The sequence below is a fragment of the Dromiciops gliroides genome, chromosome 4 (genome assembly GCF_019393635.1).
Source record: "Dromiciops gliroides isolate mDroGli1 chromosome 4, mDroGli1.pri, whole genome shotgun sequence".
Taxonomy (NCBI): Eukaryota; Metazoa; Chordata; class Mammalia; order Microbiotheria; family Microbiotheriidae; genus Dromiciops; species Dromiciops gliroides.
This window is the reverse complement of record NC_057864.1, coordinates 125,199,182-125,218,586: the sequence shown is the minus strand read 5'-3', so window position 1 is coordinate 125,218,586 and position 19,405 is coordinate 125,199,182. Positions and strand designations below refer to the sequence as shown.

The 19,405-nt window shown below is 35.4% G+C and overlaps 1 protein-coding gene across 2 annotated transcripts in view; it reads right to left on the bottom strand.

Moving 5' to 3' along the window:
• Window positions 1-726: 726 nt before the first annotated feature.
• BROX (BRO1 domain and CAAX motif containing) overlaps window positions 727-19,405 on the bottom strand; it is a 28,442-nt gene continuing 9,763 nt past the window's right edge. For both annotated transcript variants that reach the window (XM_044001163.1, XM_044001164.1), the window contains exons 3-13: window positions 18,228-18,334; window positions 17,210-17,306; window positions 14,218-14,313; window positions 13,857-13,929; window positions 12,629-12,734; window positions 11,828-11,917; window positions 9,353-9,438; window positions 6,786-6,867; window positions 6,173-6,323; window positions 5,002-5,161; window positions 727-3,511 (exon numbers count right to left, since the gene is read on the bottom strand). In XM_044001163.1, coding sequence (XP_043857098.1) covers window positions 3,425-3,511; window positions 5,002-5,161; window positions 6,173-6,323; window positions 6,786-6,867; window positions 9,353-9,438; window positions 11,828-11,917; window positions 12,629-12,734; window positions 13,857-13,929; window positions 14,218-14,313; window positions 17,210-17,306; window positions 18,228-18,334 — 1,135 coding nt within the window. In that variant the 3' untranslated portion in view covers window positions 727-3,424. The remainder of the gene's footprint in view (window positions 3,512-5,001; window positions 5,162-6,172; window positions 6,324-6,785; window positions 6,868-9,352; window positions 9,439-11,827; window positions 11,918-12,628; window positions 12,735-13,856; window positions 13,930-14,217; window positions 14,314-17,209; window positions 17,307-18,227; window positions 18,335-19,405) is intronic.

The window sequence follows — 19,405 nt, the reverse complement described above, 5'->3', positions numbered from 1 at the left end:
GAAGTCCCCTAGCCTAAGGGCAGAAGACAGTGAACCAAGTATTGTATTTTGTAAGGAGGAATGATATGCATGTGAGCATACAACCACCACCATGATCTGGATTCGGTAATGTTTGTAAAGAGTAAATGTCAGAGGATAGGTTGTCGAATGATGCCAACAAAGAAAGGGTCAGTATGGTGGCAGGAGTACTTTATAATTAGGGCAAGCTTAAAGGAAAGATCAGGCCTTCTCTTCATCCAATGAGGCACTGTGGTAGATGCTGGGACTAGGGTCTCCTCCTTCAGTAAGAAAGGTAACCAGTGACAAATTTTCAACTTCCTATTCAGATACCTTACTTACAATAACAATTCTTTCACATTTTCTTGGTATTTTTTTTGTAGTTGGCACTCAAGACAACATACTGCTTTCTCTCTATGTGCTAAATTATCCATAGACATGCCCCATCAACTACTGTGCAGTGGGAATGAGATGGTCTGCCCTGTTAAGACTCAAAACTCATCAAGAAATAAGTCGATGTTCTCTCTGTGAGAACACAAAAAAATTTAACAGCAGCATCTCATATGTGCCTTTCAAGGTCAAAATAAGCACTACCCTCATTAGGTTTCATATGTAATTGGATAAATTCCTTTGCTTATTAGCATGAGCTCTTTTCAACCCTATAACTCTATTAAAATGTGTCACTAAGATTAGTGAGTTAAGTAAAAAACCTAAGTCTTCAGAAACAGATTAAGATCATCCAAGGTGACACTACAAATTTATTTTTTGAAGACAGTAAAATACACACTAAAGATATTTTCATTTGAATATTAATTGTATTCTAACATGATCAGTACAACAAAGGGAAAAGACTAATTACAAACACTTTTATATAGCGCTGGAAATGCAATATTAAATTTGTAAAGTGCAAAGTTTGCTGCACAATATTGTAGAGTGACAATGTTTACGTTTTCTTTCTGTGAGCATACAACCACCACCATGGTGGTCAGAATACTGCATCATATTACATATGCTACATATTAATATCATCTATGGACCTAGGCCAAATTCTACCAAGATGGGCAGATGAAAATTCATTTTATCAAAGAGTGCACATAGACATATATAATTAAAACAGAATAGTTCATGAAATCAAGTAACATTAAATGGATACAATGAATACAGTATGTATATGTACATACATACATATATACCTTTTAACAGCTTTACAGTGAAAAATCATTATTTTGTTGAGCATTAGATATCTCATTAACTTAGTACAAGCATAAGTATTCAAAGGGAAATAGAGCTTATCATCCTAAGGAACTAGATTTGTAAAATTTCTCTTCTTAAAAAGGGGCAGGTGGGACAGGAATTGCCTAAAGAATCAATGCTTTTGGTATAAGACAATAATAGAAGACCAGAACTGGCTTAAGTCACACAAGAAGTATGGGGGAACAGCTAATACAAACAACAACATATATGTCTAACCTTCATGCAACCTCTTCACCTTTTATTTTTTTTAAATCTCCAAATATGATGCTGAAATTTTATGATAGATGATTCTTTCTGTATGTCAGCTTTAAGCATGATATTCATTTCCTACCTTTTACAAAGCTGTTAATCATTAATCTTGGTATTTACAATATCTTACAAAAAATAAATGACACACTAGATGTATTTTATGTATGGGAGGGGGAATCATATAAAACACAATATGAAAAATGGAAAAAAAAACTAGGGTGAAATGCACTAGTATATAAAATACATGAAAAATTTTTATGTGCAGAGCACAACAAATGTTAGTGTTAGGCTTGACTACCACAGCCAGTGACACACAAGATTAACGTTTGGTCAGTATGGCTTATGTCACACCTCAGGGAACTTTCTCAAACTAAGAGATACACAAACAGTTCAAAATCAGAAAGGCTCCTGTAAGTATATTTAGTGATGCACCATTTAATAAAAGTGTTAAAACTGCAAAATAATCAAATGCTACAAAAGAAGGAATTTGACTCAAGGATCCATTTCTAAGGTGGTCTTCTAGGTCTAAGATTCAACAAATGACGATTTAATAAAATACCATCTACTATAACCCCACTGTGCCCAGATATACTAACGTTGCTTGGAGGGCTCGAATTTACAGACAGTTCACCTTCTATCTAACTCCTCATTCTCTCAGTCTTGCAATGTCCTCTGGCCAAAAGCAATACTAAGGTCTATCAGGTCATAATTTCAGTCTTTCCAACATGCCCAACAGACCTCCTGACACACCAAAGGACCTCTGGGCTGTGTTGACCAGCTTGCTGTTGTACCCTCAGGACTTTTAGACCTTTCCCTCTGCCCTGCAGCAGAACCTTCTTTTATGTGCGGTCTTTCTTGATGAATGTGAAGTCCTTGAGAGTAGGGACTGTCTTTCTTTTTATATTTGTATCTTCAAAGGTGCTTAGCATAGTGCTCAGTAGGTAAATGCTTTTTTATTCATTCACTCTGACAGGTTTACAGACTATCACTGAAAGTCTCATGAAAAGAAAATACATTCAAGTGCGAAACCAAAAACAATGATGAACACTTCTTTGAAAGAGAAATAGAGGGTAACAAGTATATTTCCAAACAGGTAGTTTTTCAAGCTTCTAAAAATTTTCTGCATTATTATATGGTGTATGATGTCCAAGGAATAATTTCTTCTTACCTTCTTTCATACAGATATACTAAAACTTGTTATATAAAATTAGTTCCTTAAGCCACATAAACTCTCTAAAAGGGATTTAAAATATTTAGCTCAAGAAAGAAGTAAAGCCTCTGTTTAGTCAACTAGAAATAAGATTCAGTTCTCTTAGTATTCCAACATATACAATGCAATTCTGGTTTTAAAAATATTAATTTTAAGCAAATACATATCAAGGAGCCTAGCTGATAATGATTTTCAGATTCTTCCATATAAGAAAGCTATTAAACATGAGAAATAAGAAATGACTTGGGAGTGTTACAGGTTTGTGCAAGGATGCAATACAACCATAAGGAAGAACTGTTTTTCTTTGTTGATTCTTATCCATACCTCTCTGATTTCAATGATAGATGAGAAATGAAAACACATCTTTTTGTGACAATGAGAACAATGATTCTTTTTTATAGTTTAATATATTAATCTGAAACCCATTACTACTCTCAAGTTCTCAAAAAACCCCTCTTCCTGTATCTTCAAGTCAAAGTAAGGTCTACAGAAGCTGTTCTAGTGAACTGACTAAAGTGGAAACAAAGAAATAAGAAATGAAGCACTAAAAAAAAAAGAAAAGCCCACTCTATTAAAAAGTGAGCGTTGACATAGTGAAGGCCCATGAAAAGAGGCAAATTATTCTTCAGGCTCCAGAGGAATCACAAAAAAAGATTCTAGTCCCAGAGTTAACCCAATCCACTTAAGAGAGGAGTTCACTGTTTCTATGGTGTTCTAGGAAATATGGCAGCCACTATCCTTCTGTGGTTTGACATCTGGTTCTTTGACTGGTTTCAATTCTTCCTCTGGTTTGGGTTTGGCCTAGAGAAAAGGACAAAGAATTATAAATATCTGAGAAAAGATTTAGCAAGCTAAAATACTATCAGTTTTTTCTGAAGATAGCACTTTTAAAAAAAATGTGACAATGTAAGTACTGGCAAAGTTGGTCAGATCACTACATATCTAATTTAGAAAGTATCATTTTTGCTGAAGAAGAGATTCTGGAATGGTACATTAGGTAATAGATCTGTCTGTATCATTTATCCTCACTCTTCTTGTTAGAAGGAAATAAAGAAGCCATAACAACAATCACTGGCACTTATATAGCACTTTAAGATTTACAAAGAGCAGGGCAGCTAGATGGCGTAGTGGATAGAGCACCGGCCCTGGAGTCAGGAGTACCTGAGTTCAAATCCGGCCTCAGACACTTAACACTTACTAGCTGTGTGACCCCAGGCAAGTCACTTAACCCCAATTGCCTCACGAAAAAAAAAATTTACAAAGAGAGTTACAAACATTATTTCATTTTATCCTTTCAACCACCCTAAAAAGTAAATGTTATTTTTACCCCCATTTTACAGACGAGAAAACGAGTCAGACAGAAGTTAAGTGACTTGTCCAGGGTCATACATCTAGAAAGTATCCAAGGCAGGACTTGAATGACTCAGATCTTCCTGAGTCTAAGCAGAGCACTCTATCCACTGACCCAACTGACTCCCTCCAAATACAAAAAGCTAAATAGTCCCTCCCTTTAAGCAGCTCATAGTCTAACTAGCTACCATCAACACAGAGATTCCAAGTTTGGAAGTAAATTCCCATATTTTGCTTTGAGGTAATTAAAAATGCTATATGTTGTAGCAAATGGCTAAGCAAAACAGAGAGAAGGACATTTTACAGAGTTAGTTTGACTATGCAAGAGTTTTAACAAACTCAAGAGAGATAAAATGGCTATGATATACAAAATTCCTACTTCTATCTTTCAAAGATCCCTACTAATCTTTCCCATAAATCCCTAATTATCTTATGCCAAAATTCAAATTTTCTATTTATATCACCTTTATAAACCAAAGTGCAGTCAGGTTACTGAGAAATAAATAAATAGCAATACATTTTATACCTTATTTCCTGGAATACTAAAATTAAGACCATATCTTCAAATATTCAATGAAATGGTAAATGTAAAGTATGAAACTTTATTGTAGAATCATATATTTATCCATCCTTTTAAGAGATTTTAAGATACCATTACCACCCTTGTATAACTTAAAAAAAATACATATTTGAATATTTACTTCTAGGGACTCAGGAGGAAATATTTGGAAATTTTTCCAGAATGAAACATACTGCAGAGTCTTCCTGGATATCAGAATAGGTCCAAATGGAAAGCACTGAATCAGCTAATTTAATAGTCACTGCTCTCAAATAATCCTCTATCTTTGTAAACAGGGAAAATGAAGATATTAAAATAACAAGCTTATAATCTTTATCTTAAATTTAAAAGAGAAATGAAAAAAATAGAATAAAACTCATACACTATCATCCTTTGGCCTCTTGGTGAGATCAAATGCAGCTAGCATTTCTGGCGTCCAGTGTGCATTTACAGGAGGAAATTCAAAGGGTACAGGCTCTACAAGACCATAGTTTGCTTTGAGTTCAAGCTGTGGTGCTTCTGTTGGAACTTTTTGGAAATAGCTATAAAAGAAAATTAAAAAAATAATTTAATGCCAAGTTTTCCTTAAAAGAAACCAGAGACACAATCACCCATCTCAACCACTTCCCTTAACCTATTAAAAATTAATCTGATGGATGTCAGCTAATTGCAAAAAAGATTATCCTTACCAAAATGGTTTCCTGAGATAATGTCAACTCCATAAGATTTTTCTTAACTTGACACATAGTAGGCACCCAATAAATGTTCCTTGATTAACTTGTGATTGACAGTAACTGTTGTATTCTTTAGAGGCTCCTGATAATATCAAAATGATGTTTGCTAAAACCAGGCAGACTAACAAGTTTTGTTGTATTCATTATTTTGTTCCAACGGTTGCTTAAGGTTTTAGTTAGAATTTTCCTTTTTTTAAAAAAAGCTCTATTGATAAATGAATAGTTTCTAATGAGGATGGTAAGATAAAGAAATGTCAATAGAAGCATATTCTAATTAGTCATCACTAATGAATGTTAAATGAACTTATTAGAAATGAGATAGAGGCCAAGACAAAAAACATTTTAGGCGTGGCAAACTATAGTAAATATCTGATTAAGTTGTTCTCCAGTTAATGCTAGAAGTGAGAAAGGCAGTAGTGCTTTATGCATCATTTTTCATGGCGGAAGCAGGGTTTTAGGAGCTGTTTAAACGAAGGCAGGGAATCAGTCTGATAAAACTGGAGAAGAGGACTGAGGAAAAAAATGGTTTTCTTCCTTTAGATAAGGCACAAAGACAGATATGAGTGGAAAGGTGAATGACTAGATGTCTGGGGGCATTCTAGTAAATAGAATTGTTCTGTCCTCTCCCTTAGCTAAAGTCATATTGTTTAAGGAATAGAACCATTTGAAGATACAAAATATTTGAAGATGCAAAATATTTTCAAGGGGATAAAAGGAATTAAGACAGAAATTAAAGTTACTCTACATGCAAACACATTTTTATATAATCTAATTAAATACGAAAAAAACAGATTCTGATACACAGACATCTACACTCACATGAATCCATTTTCTCTCTGACATTTTTCTAAAGTATTTTTCACTAGACTTCCAAGTTTCCTAAAGAACAGATGTCCTGAAGGTTTAGCTGTTGTTCCAGGACCTTTGGTTTCTCCATATTCTTTGCACAATGCTTCAGCCTTGGCATAAACTGCACATAAAAAGCAGGTAAAGTTTATTAGATTACATCTGTTGTTTCATGCTTACTCCCATTTACTTAGTGAAATTAAAAACAAGATTTCTAAAAACAGTGAAATGAGATACAAACTAAGAGGTCAAGAGTTATGGGTGTTAAACCCTGCATATACTTAGCTAATGTTGTGTGTTAAGTCTTACAAAACTCACTTTTCCTCCTTTCTTTTTTTTATAAGGGACAGTCCCCTGGGGATGGAAATGGGGGAGGTATATATTTGGATATGATGGTGCCATTAAAATAAAAAGTATCAACACATTTTTTTTAAATTAGAGGCAAACCTTTCTGTATAAACTCAGGACCCCCCCCCCCCTTTCACCCCAGGTTCCCATCTGCCCATTTGAAGGTCCCTTTATCTCCTTGAGAGAAAAAAAAAAAGTTAGCTTTTAAGGTAGTTAATATTCTGGCAGAAAAGCTTACATTTTTCTGATTCCTGGAGAGACCTGATTGCTTCACCACATTTATCACTTGCTAGCAAAGTCTGACCATGATAGCAGTAAGCCTGGTGGAAGAAAAAACAAGATTTCCCATTTCTCCTTTCCCCAAATGGCATTCAACAATGGATATGACTTCTTTCACATTTCAAATATGTCACATAAAAATGTCTTTGTCTATTATTATTTCAAATCCTACTTCTTTTTATGCTTTTTATTTCCTTTCAGAAATAATAGAAAATATTATCCCAGTAAAGGATTTTAATTGAATTAACCTAAAATTCTTGGCTTAACAAAGACAAAGTACACTAAAATGTGTTACAAACATTGGAAAACTGGACTTTCTCACAAGTATGCAGTAATGGGAGATACTTAGAAATATAGAAAGAACTCAGCTATCAAGGTTTACTGGAGAAATTTCTTTGGTTGAAGTTTAGGATTAAAGATGGATTCTAAAATAAAGCCAGAGAGGAAGATTCATGTCCATTACTTAAAGTCTACTCTAACACTTTTCATCCCCTCCTCCCCAACAAAACCATTAGGTCTATTAGGTCAGTGCATAACTGAAGGATCAAAAACAAAGAGAGGTTTTCAGTGGGTCATTACCAACCTAGGAAGTCTATACTAGGTGGTATGTCAAGACTGATTTTAATACTTTAAAATTTTATCAAAGTAATCTTAACAAATTAAGCACATAGAAAGTTCAATAAGAATAAATCATATCTTACATGTATTAGGAACTATATAAAACTTTTGTTTAGTACCTAAAATTTGGGTATACCAGAAAAAAAAATTTTTTTTTTACAATGGTGAGTTCTTTTGATCTATTTAGCACTAGTCAAGAATAAAAAATATGATAAGACAGAGGGTATAAAGAAAAACCAACCAAAATGATAAAAGAAACAGAACATTAGGGTTTAAAAAAAACCTTAAAAATGTTTATTTTTAAAACAAGAGTTGTAGTTGTTCAGTGTGAAAAGAAAGCAAAGGACAGCTTCAAGTATATAAAGAATTGTAATAATAACACTGAACTATTTTTCATCTTGGCGTCAATGAATCTGCAATCTCAGATGTACACATTCTCTCCATCATTACAAATTGCCACCTATCCATACCTTTTGATTCTGTGATGCTTACTAATTTTATGCCAAAGAAAAACTACCCAATGTGCTAAAGAGCATTTTTTAATCTTTAAATGTTTCACAGGTATCAGTGCAGCACTCAGAATCTCCATGTAGATCTCCCTTGCTCTCATTAAATAACTTGTCCACCTCTTTCTCTGATTATGAATTTACTCAACAATTTCCCCAAAGACATTCATGTTACAGCCTAGTTGCACCTACCACACAGCTCTCCATTGTCCTTTGGGTGATCTGCAATTTTTATCTTCAGAGTTTGAGGCAGATAAGCTGCAATTAATTAACTTCACTGTGGTCTTTTGTGCTTATATATGCTAATCATGAGTATGGCAAGACAAGATGAGTAAAAATGTCCCATGAAATGATGCTTCTTGCTGTCATTAGGAACAGAATGAAATTAATTCCCCTAACTCCTCTGTTTATTTCTCCAAGGAGAAGGTATAGCCTATCCATTACTTTAACCACATCATCTTTTTGTCTTCGTTTCATGTATCAACATTGGTATGGTTTATTTCTTGCAATAAATAGCATGTCAATTTTGATGGTCAATGGACAAAGATCTTACATATGAAGTATCTATAGATAAGTTACTATTTATAGATATTCTAAAACTGTGAGATTCTCAGCATCCACTGCCCATTTTTCTACCATGATCACCACCATCGAAACAGAAGGGTTTGCACCAAACTGAAGGTTAGAATAAAAAAAAAGTGTATTTCTCAGCCAACCCATTCATGATGAACCTTTCTGTACTTAAGCAACACTCTTGTTTGTTGATGAATCTACTCTCAAAGCCTTTCCCGAATGGCACACTCTAGGAAAGCTCATGCTTTGTTGGTATAGCCTTCAATTTAGGGTTTAGCTCCATACCAAAATGGGGGCATTGGAGCAGGGCTTTGTAATTGTCTAATTTTCATAAGGGATAGAGGACATGGGCCTAAACTTCAGTGAGAAGAGATTACCATTGAAAGCTAATTAAGAAATGTCCTACTGAGTCAGATCCAGGCACTTAGGTAACCAAGGGACATTGTGGTATGTCATAGAACAAAAACAGAGTTAAACAAATTAATTCTTTTAAATGGGACTATACTAAGGAAATGAAATATTCAGGGTTTAAGTCGGCTCTTTGTAGAACATAACATTATTATACTTCTGTAGCTACATTAAGAGTACAAATCTTTGAAGTCTCTGACTAGAAAATAAGGTGGCGTGAAATGCAGATGGTCACATCCAGTTCACTTTTCCTAGTCTGTGTCAAACTAAACTTACTAGAAAATCATTAATGAACAGGATATGTAGTGATATCTTTTTGTTCTGAACTATATCAAGAATTAATTGAGCGTTGTCACAAATAGCAAATGTGACACATGGGAACAACATTTTAACATTATATAACATTAAATAAAATACTTACATAAGCTGTATAAAAACACATTTTCAAGTGAAGGTATTTTCTCCATTTAACAGTGTATGTAGGCTCCAAACTGGATAAAGTGTGATCTAAAATTACATTTATAAAGTAAAACATAACTTCTCTGATTGACAAGAATCTTTGATTTTCCTTTCTTCCAAAGAACTCAAATACTATCACCATTCTAGTCTAAAAACTAAGACTCATTTGTAAACTTGAAACAAACTCTAAAAAAATTCTTTTTCAGTGACAGCCAGGTTAGACAATGAGACCAATCACATAAGTTTTCTCTTTTGAAGAATGTGGCCCCAGGCAGTGAGGAGTTGGAAAGAACACTAGACTCGGAGTCAAAAAGCCTTAGTTCTGAAGCAGGACAGTTCTGGTACTACCTACTGCCTATATGATATTGGGCAAATAATTTTTTATCCCCTTGAATTTAAGCTCCCTCATCTGTCAAATACTTCCATGCTTAATAGAGTTTTAGTGAAATTCAAATTAGATGACATATGTGAAAGGGCTTTTGAAAACTTTAAATCATTATGCAAGCTATGGTGTTACCACTGCCTAAAAGTAAAATAATGGCAAGAAGACAAAAAAAAAAAATTCAGTAAAATCCAATACTGATTCCTAAAGCATAGTCACTGCCTTTTAATTTTGCCAATATAATTGAACTTAACATTTCTTAAGCCCTTACTATGGGAAAGGTCCAAAGACAAAAAACAACAGTTGTGAAAAGAATACTGAACCACGAGTCAGAAGACTATGTTCTAGTCCTACTTCCAACACTTTTACTTGCACTGGAACCTCGATAATGTGTTAGGACCTATTCTACTTCTGCACAACTGGCTGCTGGCCCATCACATCAATGCAAGACACCCATTATAGTAAGTATTGAACAAAAGGCCCCGAGTGAATGTTAACCTGCTCACTGTCCTCATACTGAGAGTCTGGAAATTGACAAAGGAAAATTAAGAATTAAACAAGAAATTTAGGTAAAAAACCCTGTAGTACCTAAGTGGACCTGGTTGTACTACTAATTGCCTTTCCCCTACCCCCCAGTTCAGTTCTTCTTTAGGTATAATTGTGTATATGTATGTGTAGGTATGTTTAAAAACAGCACTCCCCCTACTGCTCTGACTCAGCTAGCCCTAAGAAGGAGCAAGCAAAAATCATAGGAGCATGGTTTTACAACAATATAGGACCTTAGAGGCTATCAGGATGGCAACCAAGGTCAATATCCCTTCAAGACAGTGAGTGTTGTTATTCATTTGCCACACCTAACCGTATCCTTATGGCCAACAAACTCCCACCAGTTTCTATATTCCTGTATCACCCACCACCTAGGTCCAAATTATCTCTAACCTCCCATGTTCTCTTTTCTTATGACCACCCTAACTCATGCTCCAACACTACACCACCCTATGTCCCATTCTAATTCTGCCCACTCCCTTCCATGATGCCCTCTAGAATCACTATTCCACAAGTCAACAAACTTCCTTTCATGCTGTTCCTTTTTCTCTCTAACTCCTTCAATTTACTTGTCCTCAAAGAGACCTGTCTTCCCCCAGAAGACCCTACACTCTTGGTCAACATTTCCAACACTGTATCTTCACTCAAACCCCAGACATGTTGGTCTTGGAGGGAGAGCTGAAATACTCCTCGCTCCCCACTCCCCATTTTCAGACTTTCATTTTGCTAACATCACACAGCAACAGCTCCTCTGCTACTCAAACCATAGTAGCTTTGAAGAGTGGCCCTTCATCATTCTCTCTACCACAGAGGGTACAGATTTGGGGGGGGCTGCAGCACTCCCATCCCTAGCCTTCCTGTGGCCTCAATCAACTATTAAAAATAATTTAATACATTTCATTTGGAAATATGTTTTGTACATGGATTTTCTCTCCCTAGTGACAGATACTGATTTACTGTGTAACCACTCATTTGAACAGGCCTTTGCCATCAAATGTAGGAAATGAAATGGATAGGAGAAACTGATCTAGTCTTGCTCTCATTTAAAAACTCCTAGAACTCACACAAACAGCCTTTTTTCAAATTCCTTCAGTGACTGGAATACAACTGAGTCCAATTATTGGGACTAATCCAGTGAGTCATTTAACTTCTCTGGATCAGTTTTAGCACCTGCAAAATGAGGCTGACACAAACCTTAGCCACCTCACACTGCTGTGAAGAGAGTCTGTAGAGAATGACTATGAGCAATTTCGAAAGTGATAACACTGTACAGTGAGATACCATTGGAAAGACTTAAGCATTTTCTTTTTCATTGGGATAAAAATTCCATTTCCATTCACAGGAGAGCTTTTTGCTTCTTAACCATGAGTAGCTTCATTTTATCATATTTTACTCTTAAGTAAATCAATCTGATGAATGGCTTACTACAGTTCCCCCCTAATTAAAACAGTGGAAAAAACACTTGGACATCTTAAGGCTAAGGAGCACAATAATGGACTTAGAACTCACCGGCTTTTTGATAGAAATTGGCTGTTTCATATGCCAGTGCAGCAATTAGACCAGGATTATGTTTGAGTTCAATTGCTCTAGCAATTGTAACTGAAAAAGAAAAAAACCAGTATCCCTATATTAAGAACTACAACAGAAGACAAGTTCAATCTGGACACATAGTAAGAGTAGAAATATACATCTGTGTCACTAAAGTTTTAAGACCGAGAATAAGAATCTGTTACATAACAAGAAAATGTGAAAAATGTAAATTACTGAAAATAAAAGCACCAGCATGCAGAAATTGCTGAGCTCAGTAGTACAGAGCCAAATCCCCCAAATGTTCTAAGAAATGTGATTCTTTGCATTAACTCCTAAGTTACTGTAAATAACTATGAGACACACCAAGACCTCTTCCTAGGGAAGGATTAAAAATGGATCAAGAAAGCCCCTAGCACAAGCTCTAGCTCTCATAGCTAGCTGTATGTTTGCTTCAAGGCATGTCCAGAGAGCACAGGGAAAAGCAGATGCAAAGAGCAGAAATGGAGGGCAAATGAGAAGAGAAGGGTGGGAGTGATTTCTGCTCTTTCAGAAGAAGTGGAAGGAGGTCAAAGACCTTCCTCAAAAGAACCAGAAGTCTTTCGCCTTATTTAGCCAGAAACTAATGAAGTCAAAAACTACTGAAAAAAAAAATGCTTTTTGGCCAGCAATCCTTCAGAACCAGCTATCTTCTGGACAATGTAGCTGAATTGCAAAACAAATGTACTTGTAGAAAATGAAGTTCTCAGAAATTCAATGCTACACTGTGACATTTGGGAATACCTTCTTGAGCTTCAGCTTGACATTGAATAATGTAGGAATCTATGAGTCGGACTTCCAAATCCCTGCCTTTTTCTGCAGGTGTGATAAGTTTGGGAATATGGTTTTCCTAAGAGAGAGCAAAATAAATGCCAAATTTTATTTTAATCCAAATTATTCTTAGCCGTTTCATGTTATATTTAAATATTTTAAGTGAATGATACTTCTAGAAGTTGAGGGGAAACATTCCATTTGGGACTTTGCTAGAAATTTCAAGGGCAAATTAAAGCTGTGCTAAATAGAGCAGCTGTCATGGCCAGAACACACAAAGAATTACAAGAGCTTCACACACCATATATATGAGTAGAACAGCAACTATAGCTTCAAATAATTTTGGGTTCAAATCAAGGAGGTATTATGAAATGTTTATGAACATTATGAAACTCATGCCTTTTGGAAAACATTTAGCCAAAATGCTAATATAACCAAGTTATCTTTTGTAGATTATCCTGAACTATGCTATATACAAGAAAAAAATGCACCTAAAAGAGAATCATATGAAAAATACCACATACAATTAATTTTTATTCCTGTTGTAACATCTCACACCAAGAATATAAACGATAGATCACATTTAAATAATAGGGTTTTAATGTTTAAAAAGAACACTTTCCTCACAACAAACTTAGAAAATCGATACTGTAAATAATATTATCATTTTGCAGATACAACAAAGGCCTGCTGTGTATAATGCACAGCACTGTAGAAAGCATTGAGGGACAATACAAATTTTGGATAAAACACTGCTCTTGCCTTCCTGGAAACTGAAGTCTAATAAATAGGGATAAAATGTAAACATATAACTATAATGCATGATAACTATATCAGAAAGTTTCGGGGATCTGAAGGATCTCTGACATCAAGGAAGCTGAAAGAGCAAAATTAGGAGTACTGAATGTTTTGGCTCCAGATGAACCAGAAATGGTGAAGGCCATGTTCCCATTTTTTTGCATCCCCATCCTAGTGGAAGCAATTGAAACAATAAGGTGTGTTAAAGACACTTTATTAAGTTCACATTTCACTACATTAAAAAGGCCAAAGGTAGGTAGCTATGCAATAGCAAAATAATACTGTAAAGGACCAATCACCAATATGTCTAAAATAATAAATTTCTTGGATCTCATCACTAACTGAAATTTAGAAAACTTCAAAAAGTGAGACAACTATCAAAAGCAAAAATATATTTTGGTACCTTCAAATGTTTGAAAATCCCAGCTGCAGTTTTTAGGCTTCTATGAACTTCTTTTGCTTCATCTTCTGTTATGCTAAAATATAATGACACCCGTCATACAAATTCTTCTTAGCTTTCAAAGAATTTTTAATCAATAAAAATGATTATTTACAGACATTCTGGCCTTGTTCTTTTTGGAAATCCAATACCAACACTGCACATTATGGCCTAACATTTTACTCATTAGCATTTAAAACTTGTCTGTGGAAATAATTTGCATATTTTAACAAGAAAGCATTACAGATCCTGAAAGATCCTATGTTAAAGTTAATAATATACGTAGACATTTGCACATGTTCTTTGTCCCTCTGTTCACACTTACTTTTCTTTTCCAGCCAATCTTGATGCATATTTGGTATACCACAGGGCTACATTAAATGCCATGGAAATCAACTCAAACACAGCATCTTGCTGGGCACTAAAATTAAACATACTTGCATTATTTGGTCATCATACACATATACATATATAAAGTTTATCTGTATAAAACATTAGTATCAATATGACTACTTAGTATATTATCAACAAATATTTATTTTGAATGTCTACTAGGCATTATGGATGAGTTAAAGATTACAATATGATCTTCAAATACAATGCAACCTAGTTAGGATGATAAGACAACTATACATGAAATTATATATATAAAATGGCAATCAATCAACAAGCATCCATTAAATTCTTACTATGTTCTGGGCACTATGCTAGGCAGTGAGGATACAAAACCACAAAACTAAAGTCTCTGCCCTCAAAGAGTTTCCATTCTGCCAGAAGCAACATGTGCACATGTAAATGCGCATAAAATATAAACAGAACAAATATGAGGTAAATGGAGGAACTAGAGGTTGGAAAACCAAGAAAGGTGTCAAGTAGTAGGTGGCACTTGCCACAGGGAACAGCAAGAGGACCAGTTTGGCTGGATCAAAGAGTGCATGAGGGGGCAGCTAGGTAGCACAGTAGATGAAGCACTGTCCCTGGATTCAGGAGGACCTGAGTTCAAATGCAGCCTCAGACACTTGATACTTACTAGCTATGTGACCCTGGGCAGGTCACTTAACCCTCACTGCCCCACCCAAAAAAAAAGTGCAAGAAAGAGAGTACTGAATAAAAAGTTTGGGAATGAAGATAGGAGCCACATTGTGAAGGATTTCAAAACGCCAAAGGAGTTTGTATTTGATTCTAGAGAATGTATTTGGAGTGACATGGTCCAATCTGTCCTTCAGAAATACCATTTTGGAAGCTATGTGGAGAATGGAAAGTGGACTGGAAGGAGACCAGCAAGGGTGGTGAAAGATACTCTATATGGTCTAAGTGAGAGGTGATGAAGACCTGAACTAGGGGTGGCTATGTGAGTAGAGAAAGGGTGTTTATCTGAGAGAAGTTAGAAAGGTAGAGTTTACAAGATTAGGCTACTAAATGGATAAGGAAGGATGGAAAGGCAGAGTGAGGAACTGAAAAGAATCGTATCTTAGAACTTCTTAGCAGTTCAGGAAGGAATGATTCTCAAGAAAAGTTTCATCAACTGAACCCTCAAAGAATGGCCAGGATTTAGATTGATGAAGAATCAAGCATTTCCAATCACGGAACTGCCATGGTACTAGGGAAGTACATGAAATGAATAGTTTCAGAGGAACCAGGGAAGACTTCACATATAAATGTAAATTTAAACAACTTAACGGTGATGAAATATATGCCAAATGACTAGATCATAGGTTCATAGATTCAGAGCTTGAAAGTACATTAGTACCAACCCTACCACTTGCTCTACCCTCTAGGGACACAAGATTTGGTAAATTAAGTAGCTTCTCTTCTGACACTGGAGGGAAACTTCCTAAAGGTATCACTTATACCTGACAACATAAAGAGTAGTTTTCTATATCACACATATTCCTCTTAATGGCATAACATGGGCATTTAAATATAAGACAATGCAAAAATTTTTCTTTCTACTGAAGATCAAAAAGTGAAATAAAATGATTAGAAATAAAGAAATAGCAGTTGTTGACCTATTAGAACAGGCTACAGCCAAAGAAGGTTGTTACTCAATTTCTTCCTTTATTTGTTAAGGTAATTTACTTTGTTTTGGAACAATTTCAAAAATAAGACATTATCTCTAAGGTCCCCATAAGAGCTACTATCTATGATAATTCCCTTTATGATTAGGACTTTTCAATGCTACTCAGCAAACATTTATTAAGTGCCTATCAGTACTTTTCAGTTTCTATCCCCAGAATTTAGCAGTGTTTTACATATTAATGCCTTTTAAATCATTCATCTATTTATACCATGTGCAAAGCACTGGTGGTAGATACTGGAAATGCAAACACTAAAATAATAATGAAGATGATGATGACCGTTAACATTTACCTTCAAGAAAGTACTTGGGGATAGGGGAATAGACTATGTATATAGGAAACCATAATACAGGGTATTTTGTAGGAGGAGAGCACACTAGCAAGTAGAGTAGAGGATCAGAAAAGTTTCTCACCAGAGATAGCATCTGAGCTAAGCCTTGAGGGAAGATAAGGCCACTGACAAGCAGAAATGAGGACAGACTGGAGGATGGGCATGAGGATAGCTTTTGCAGCTGCACTGAGACAGGAGATAGAATGTTAAGTTAAGGGAACAGCTAGCAATTATTTGGTTTAAGATGTAGAATGAAGGGGAATAATGAGGAAAAAAGTTACAAATTTATTAACGTAAATAATTTATTGATGATAAAATGACAGATTTTCAATGCTGCAGAAGGCTATGGAATTATTCACTGATGCCAGAGAATCTCAACACTGGAGAGAATGCAGGAAAGGACAGTGAAGGAATAAGAACTAGTAGTGTGGGGAGGTTCACTGACGGGGAACTAAACAGAAAGTAAAGAGACCAACTCCCTACGGCTTCCTCTCAAAAAAAGTAGAATGAATAGACAAAGAGGACTTTCAACTTCACCCTTGAACATAAGCTCAGAAGGTTATGGTAGAATGCTCAAATGCTTGCACCCTTGTTTTGTATGTTGGCACCTTTTAAAAAATTAAGTTAGTCCTTCTCTTGATAAGGTAAAATTGAACATTTTTTTTCAGTTTTCATCTGGGGAAAATTTATTTTTCTAAGTGGATAAAATATTTTTCTGAACAGTAAGATGCAATAGGTTAAATTCAAATTTGTGGTTAAAAAATTTCCTAGGATATTAAAAACAAACACACCCTTGTTCAGATTTTTTCTTTTTTCTTTTTCTACATTTGTTTCCCAAAATATAGAACCTATGATTTAGTCACCAGTTAATCAGTTACAAACATTAGATTTAATTTAGCACTATATACCTTGGAACGTGTCCTTGTAATGTATCAGTCCACTTAAAGTTTTGAATATATCTTAATTTGCTTTCTTGGGTAGAGTTATCCAATGAATTTATGAAACCTGAAAAAATAAAATTTATAAATTTTAGTTGCAAAGAACTTCAGATGTCTTGTAGTAAAATTAAAATATTCGGATGGATACCAGCAAGAAGCCACTAACACACGCATTCTATTCATGGCTTCAGTGGCACTACGCTCATATTTACCTTCTCCATGCAAATTCTTGATATTTCCTCACCCTGGCCTTACTCTCTGACCACTTCCAACTTACTAGAAACTTGGGCTTCCACTACTAAGTCCCCTACCTCTAAGGGGAAAGCTTTTGTCTTGTTATACTGGGGCCTAGACCCCATATCCCTTTCTGGTCTTCTCCTTACCATGCCCCAATGCAGGTACCCTTCCATCCCCAGGCCAGCTTTCCAGCATGCATTCATACATTATATTCCCCAGTAGAAAGTAAGCTCCTTGAGGACAAGTCTGTCTTGCTCGCTTGAATTTGTATCCTCAGTACTTAGCACAGAACTTGATACATAGTAAGCACTTAATGAATGACCACTCCATCTCCACCTTTCTCTGCCAACAACTCAAATCTGAACGTATTCAAAGAGTAAGAAATGGATTTTCAAAAGTGTTTAAATGACCTCATTTTCCTACCTATCTTACCATTATTCTGAAATACAACCACAGGAGGCAGCTAGGTGGCGCAGTGGATAGAGCACCAGCCCTGGATTTGGGAGGACCTGAGTTCAAATATGGCCTCAGACACTTACTAGCTGTGTGACCCTGGGCAAGTCACTTAACCCCAATTGCCTCACCCCCCCTCCAAAAAAGAAGAAAGAAATACAACCACAACCTGCATCATAATAACAAATTCAATCTTTAAAAGTCCAAGAATTATACATTTAGTCAACAAAATGGATGTTATAATTTTTGCTTTTAACAGAAAAAATTCAACACATTAGTAAATCTTTAAACATCTAACCTTGCAAAAGAGAAAAGTAGGAATCTGTTGCATTCTTCATCATTTCTGGGTTACAGGTCAAGTCAGTGAATAGCTCAAGCAGTCGTGCCCTTGATGTTCTCAAATCACTTGAATAGGGAAGAGAGTAAAGCTAAGTAAGCTCTATTATGAAGTTGAAGGAAAAGTGGACATTTTAAAAGTATTTAAAAATTCATCAATTCAAAAAGATAGAATGCTTGTTCTCATATATGAAATCTTATTAATCTTATCTCCCAAGAAATCTGGGGGGGTGGGGGAATGGGTTGGCCAACAATAGAAATAAATTAAATTTCTAATACCCTCAAATAAGTATAAAAGGAATCTCTAGGGGCAGCTAGGTGACACAGTGGATAGAGCACTGGCCCTGGAGTCAGGAGGACCTGAGTTCAAATCCAACCTCAGACACTTAACACTAGCTGTGTGACCCTGGGCAAGTCACTTAACCCCAATTGCCTTACCAAAAAAAAAAAAAAAAGAATCTCTAACCATTCAAAAAAAAGATGAAAAAAAATTCTAATTCTTAAAAAAGAATTTTATTGCTAAGATGTCACTGACAATGTACTGTTGATTTAATTTTAGATAATATACTTGGCTCTGTATATGTGTCTTCTAGTTTAGGGATATTTTAAAGAATCCTATTTATAACTGACAAATACTTTAATGGATCTGTGATCTCAGATGCCTTCAATGACAACAATTTCAATTCATTAATGTCTATCCATTCTATCTGATTTGTCCATGTCTACCTGTAAATCCATAGCAGGAAGTTCAACCAGCATCCTAGAGGGCTTCCTTTGTTCCTCCTGACAATGCACAAAGACCACTGGAGCTTTCCAGTTATCAACTGCTTATTTCTTGCACCTGCTACACAATTGGCCTTATCTTTCTTTCTGGTCATACTTTCCTCTGGTGACATTTTTTATACTGTTTCTCTTGTACAATTACTAATTGGTAATATGTTTCAGCCTCCTTCTGTCCACTAAATATCTCTCCGCTATCATTTGGGTGATGCTTAATTTTAATTCTCTGAAGCCCATAATATTTCATAGCTCATAGCCATATACCACCAGAAGACTAAAGACATGAAACAGGACTTTGTTTCAGAAAGAAACTGACTACTGGGGATGATTTTTACAGTAATAATTTTGTGAGGATTGAAA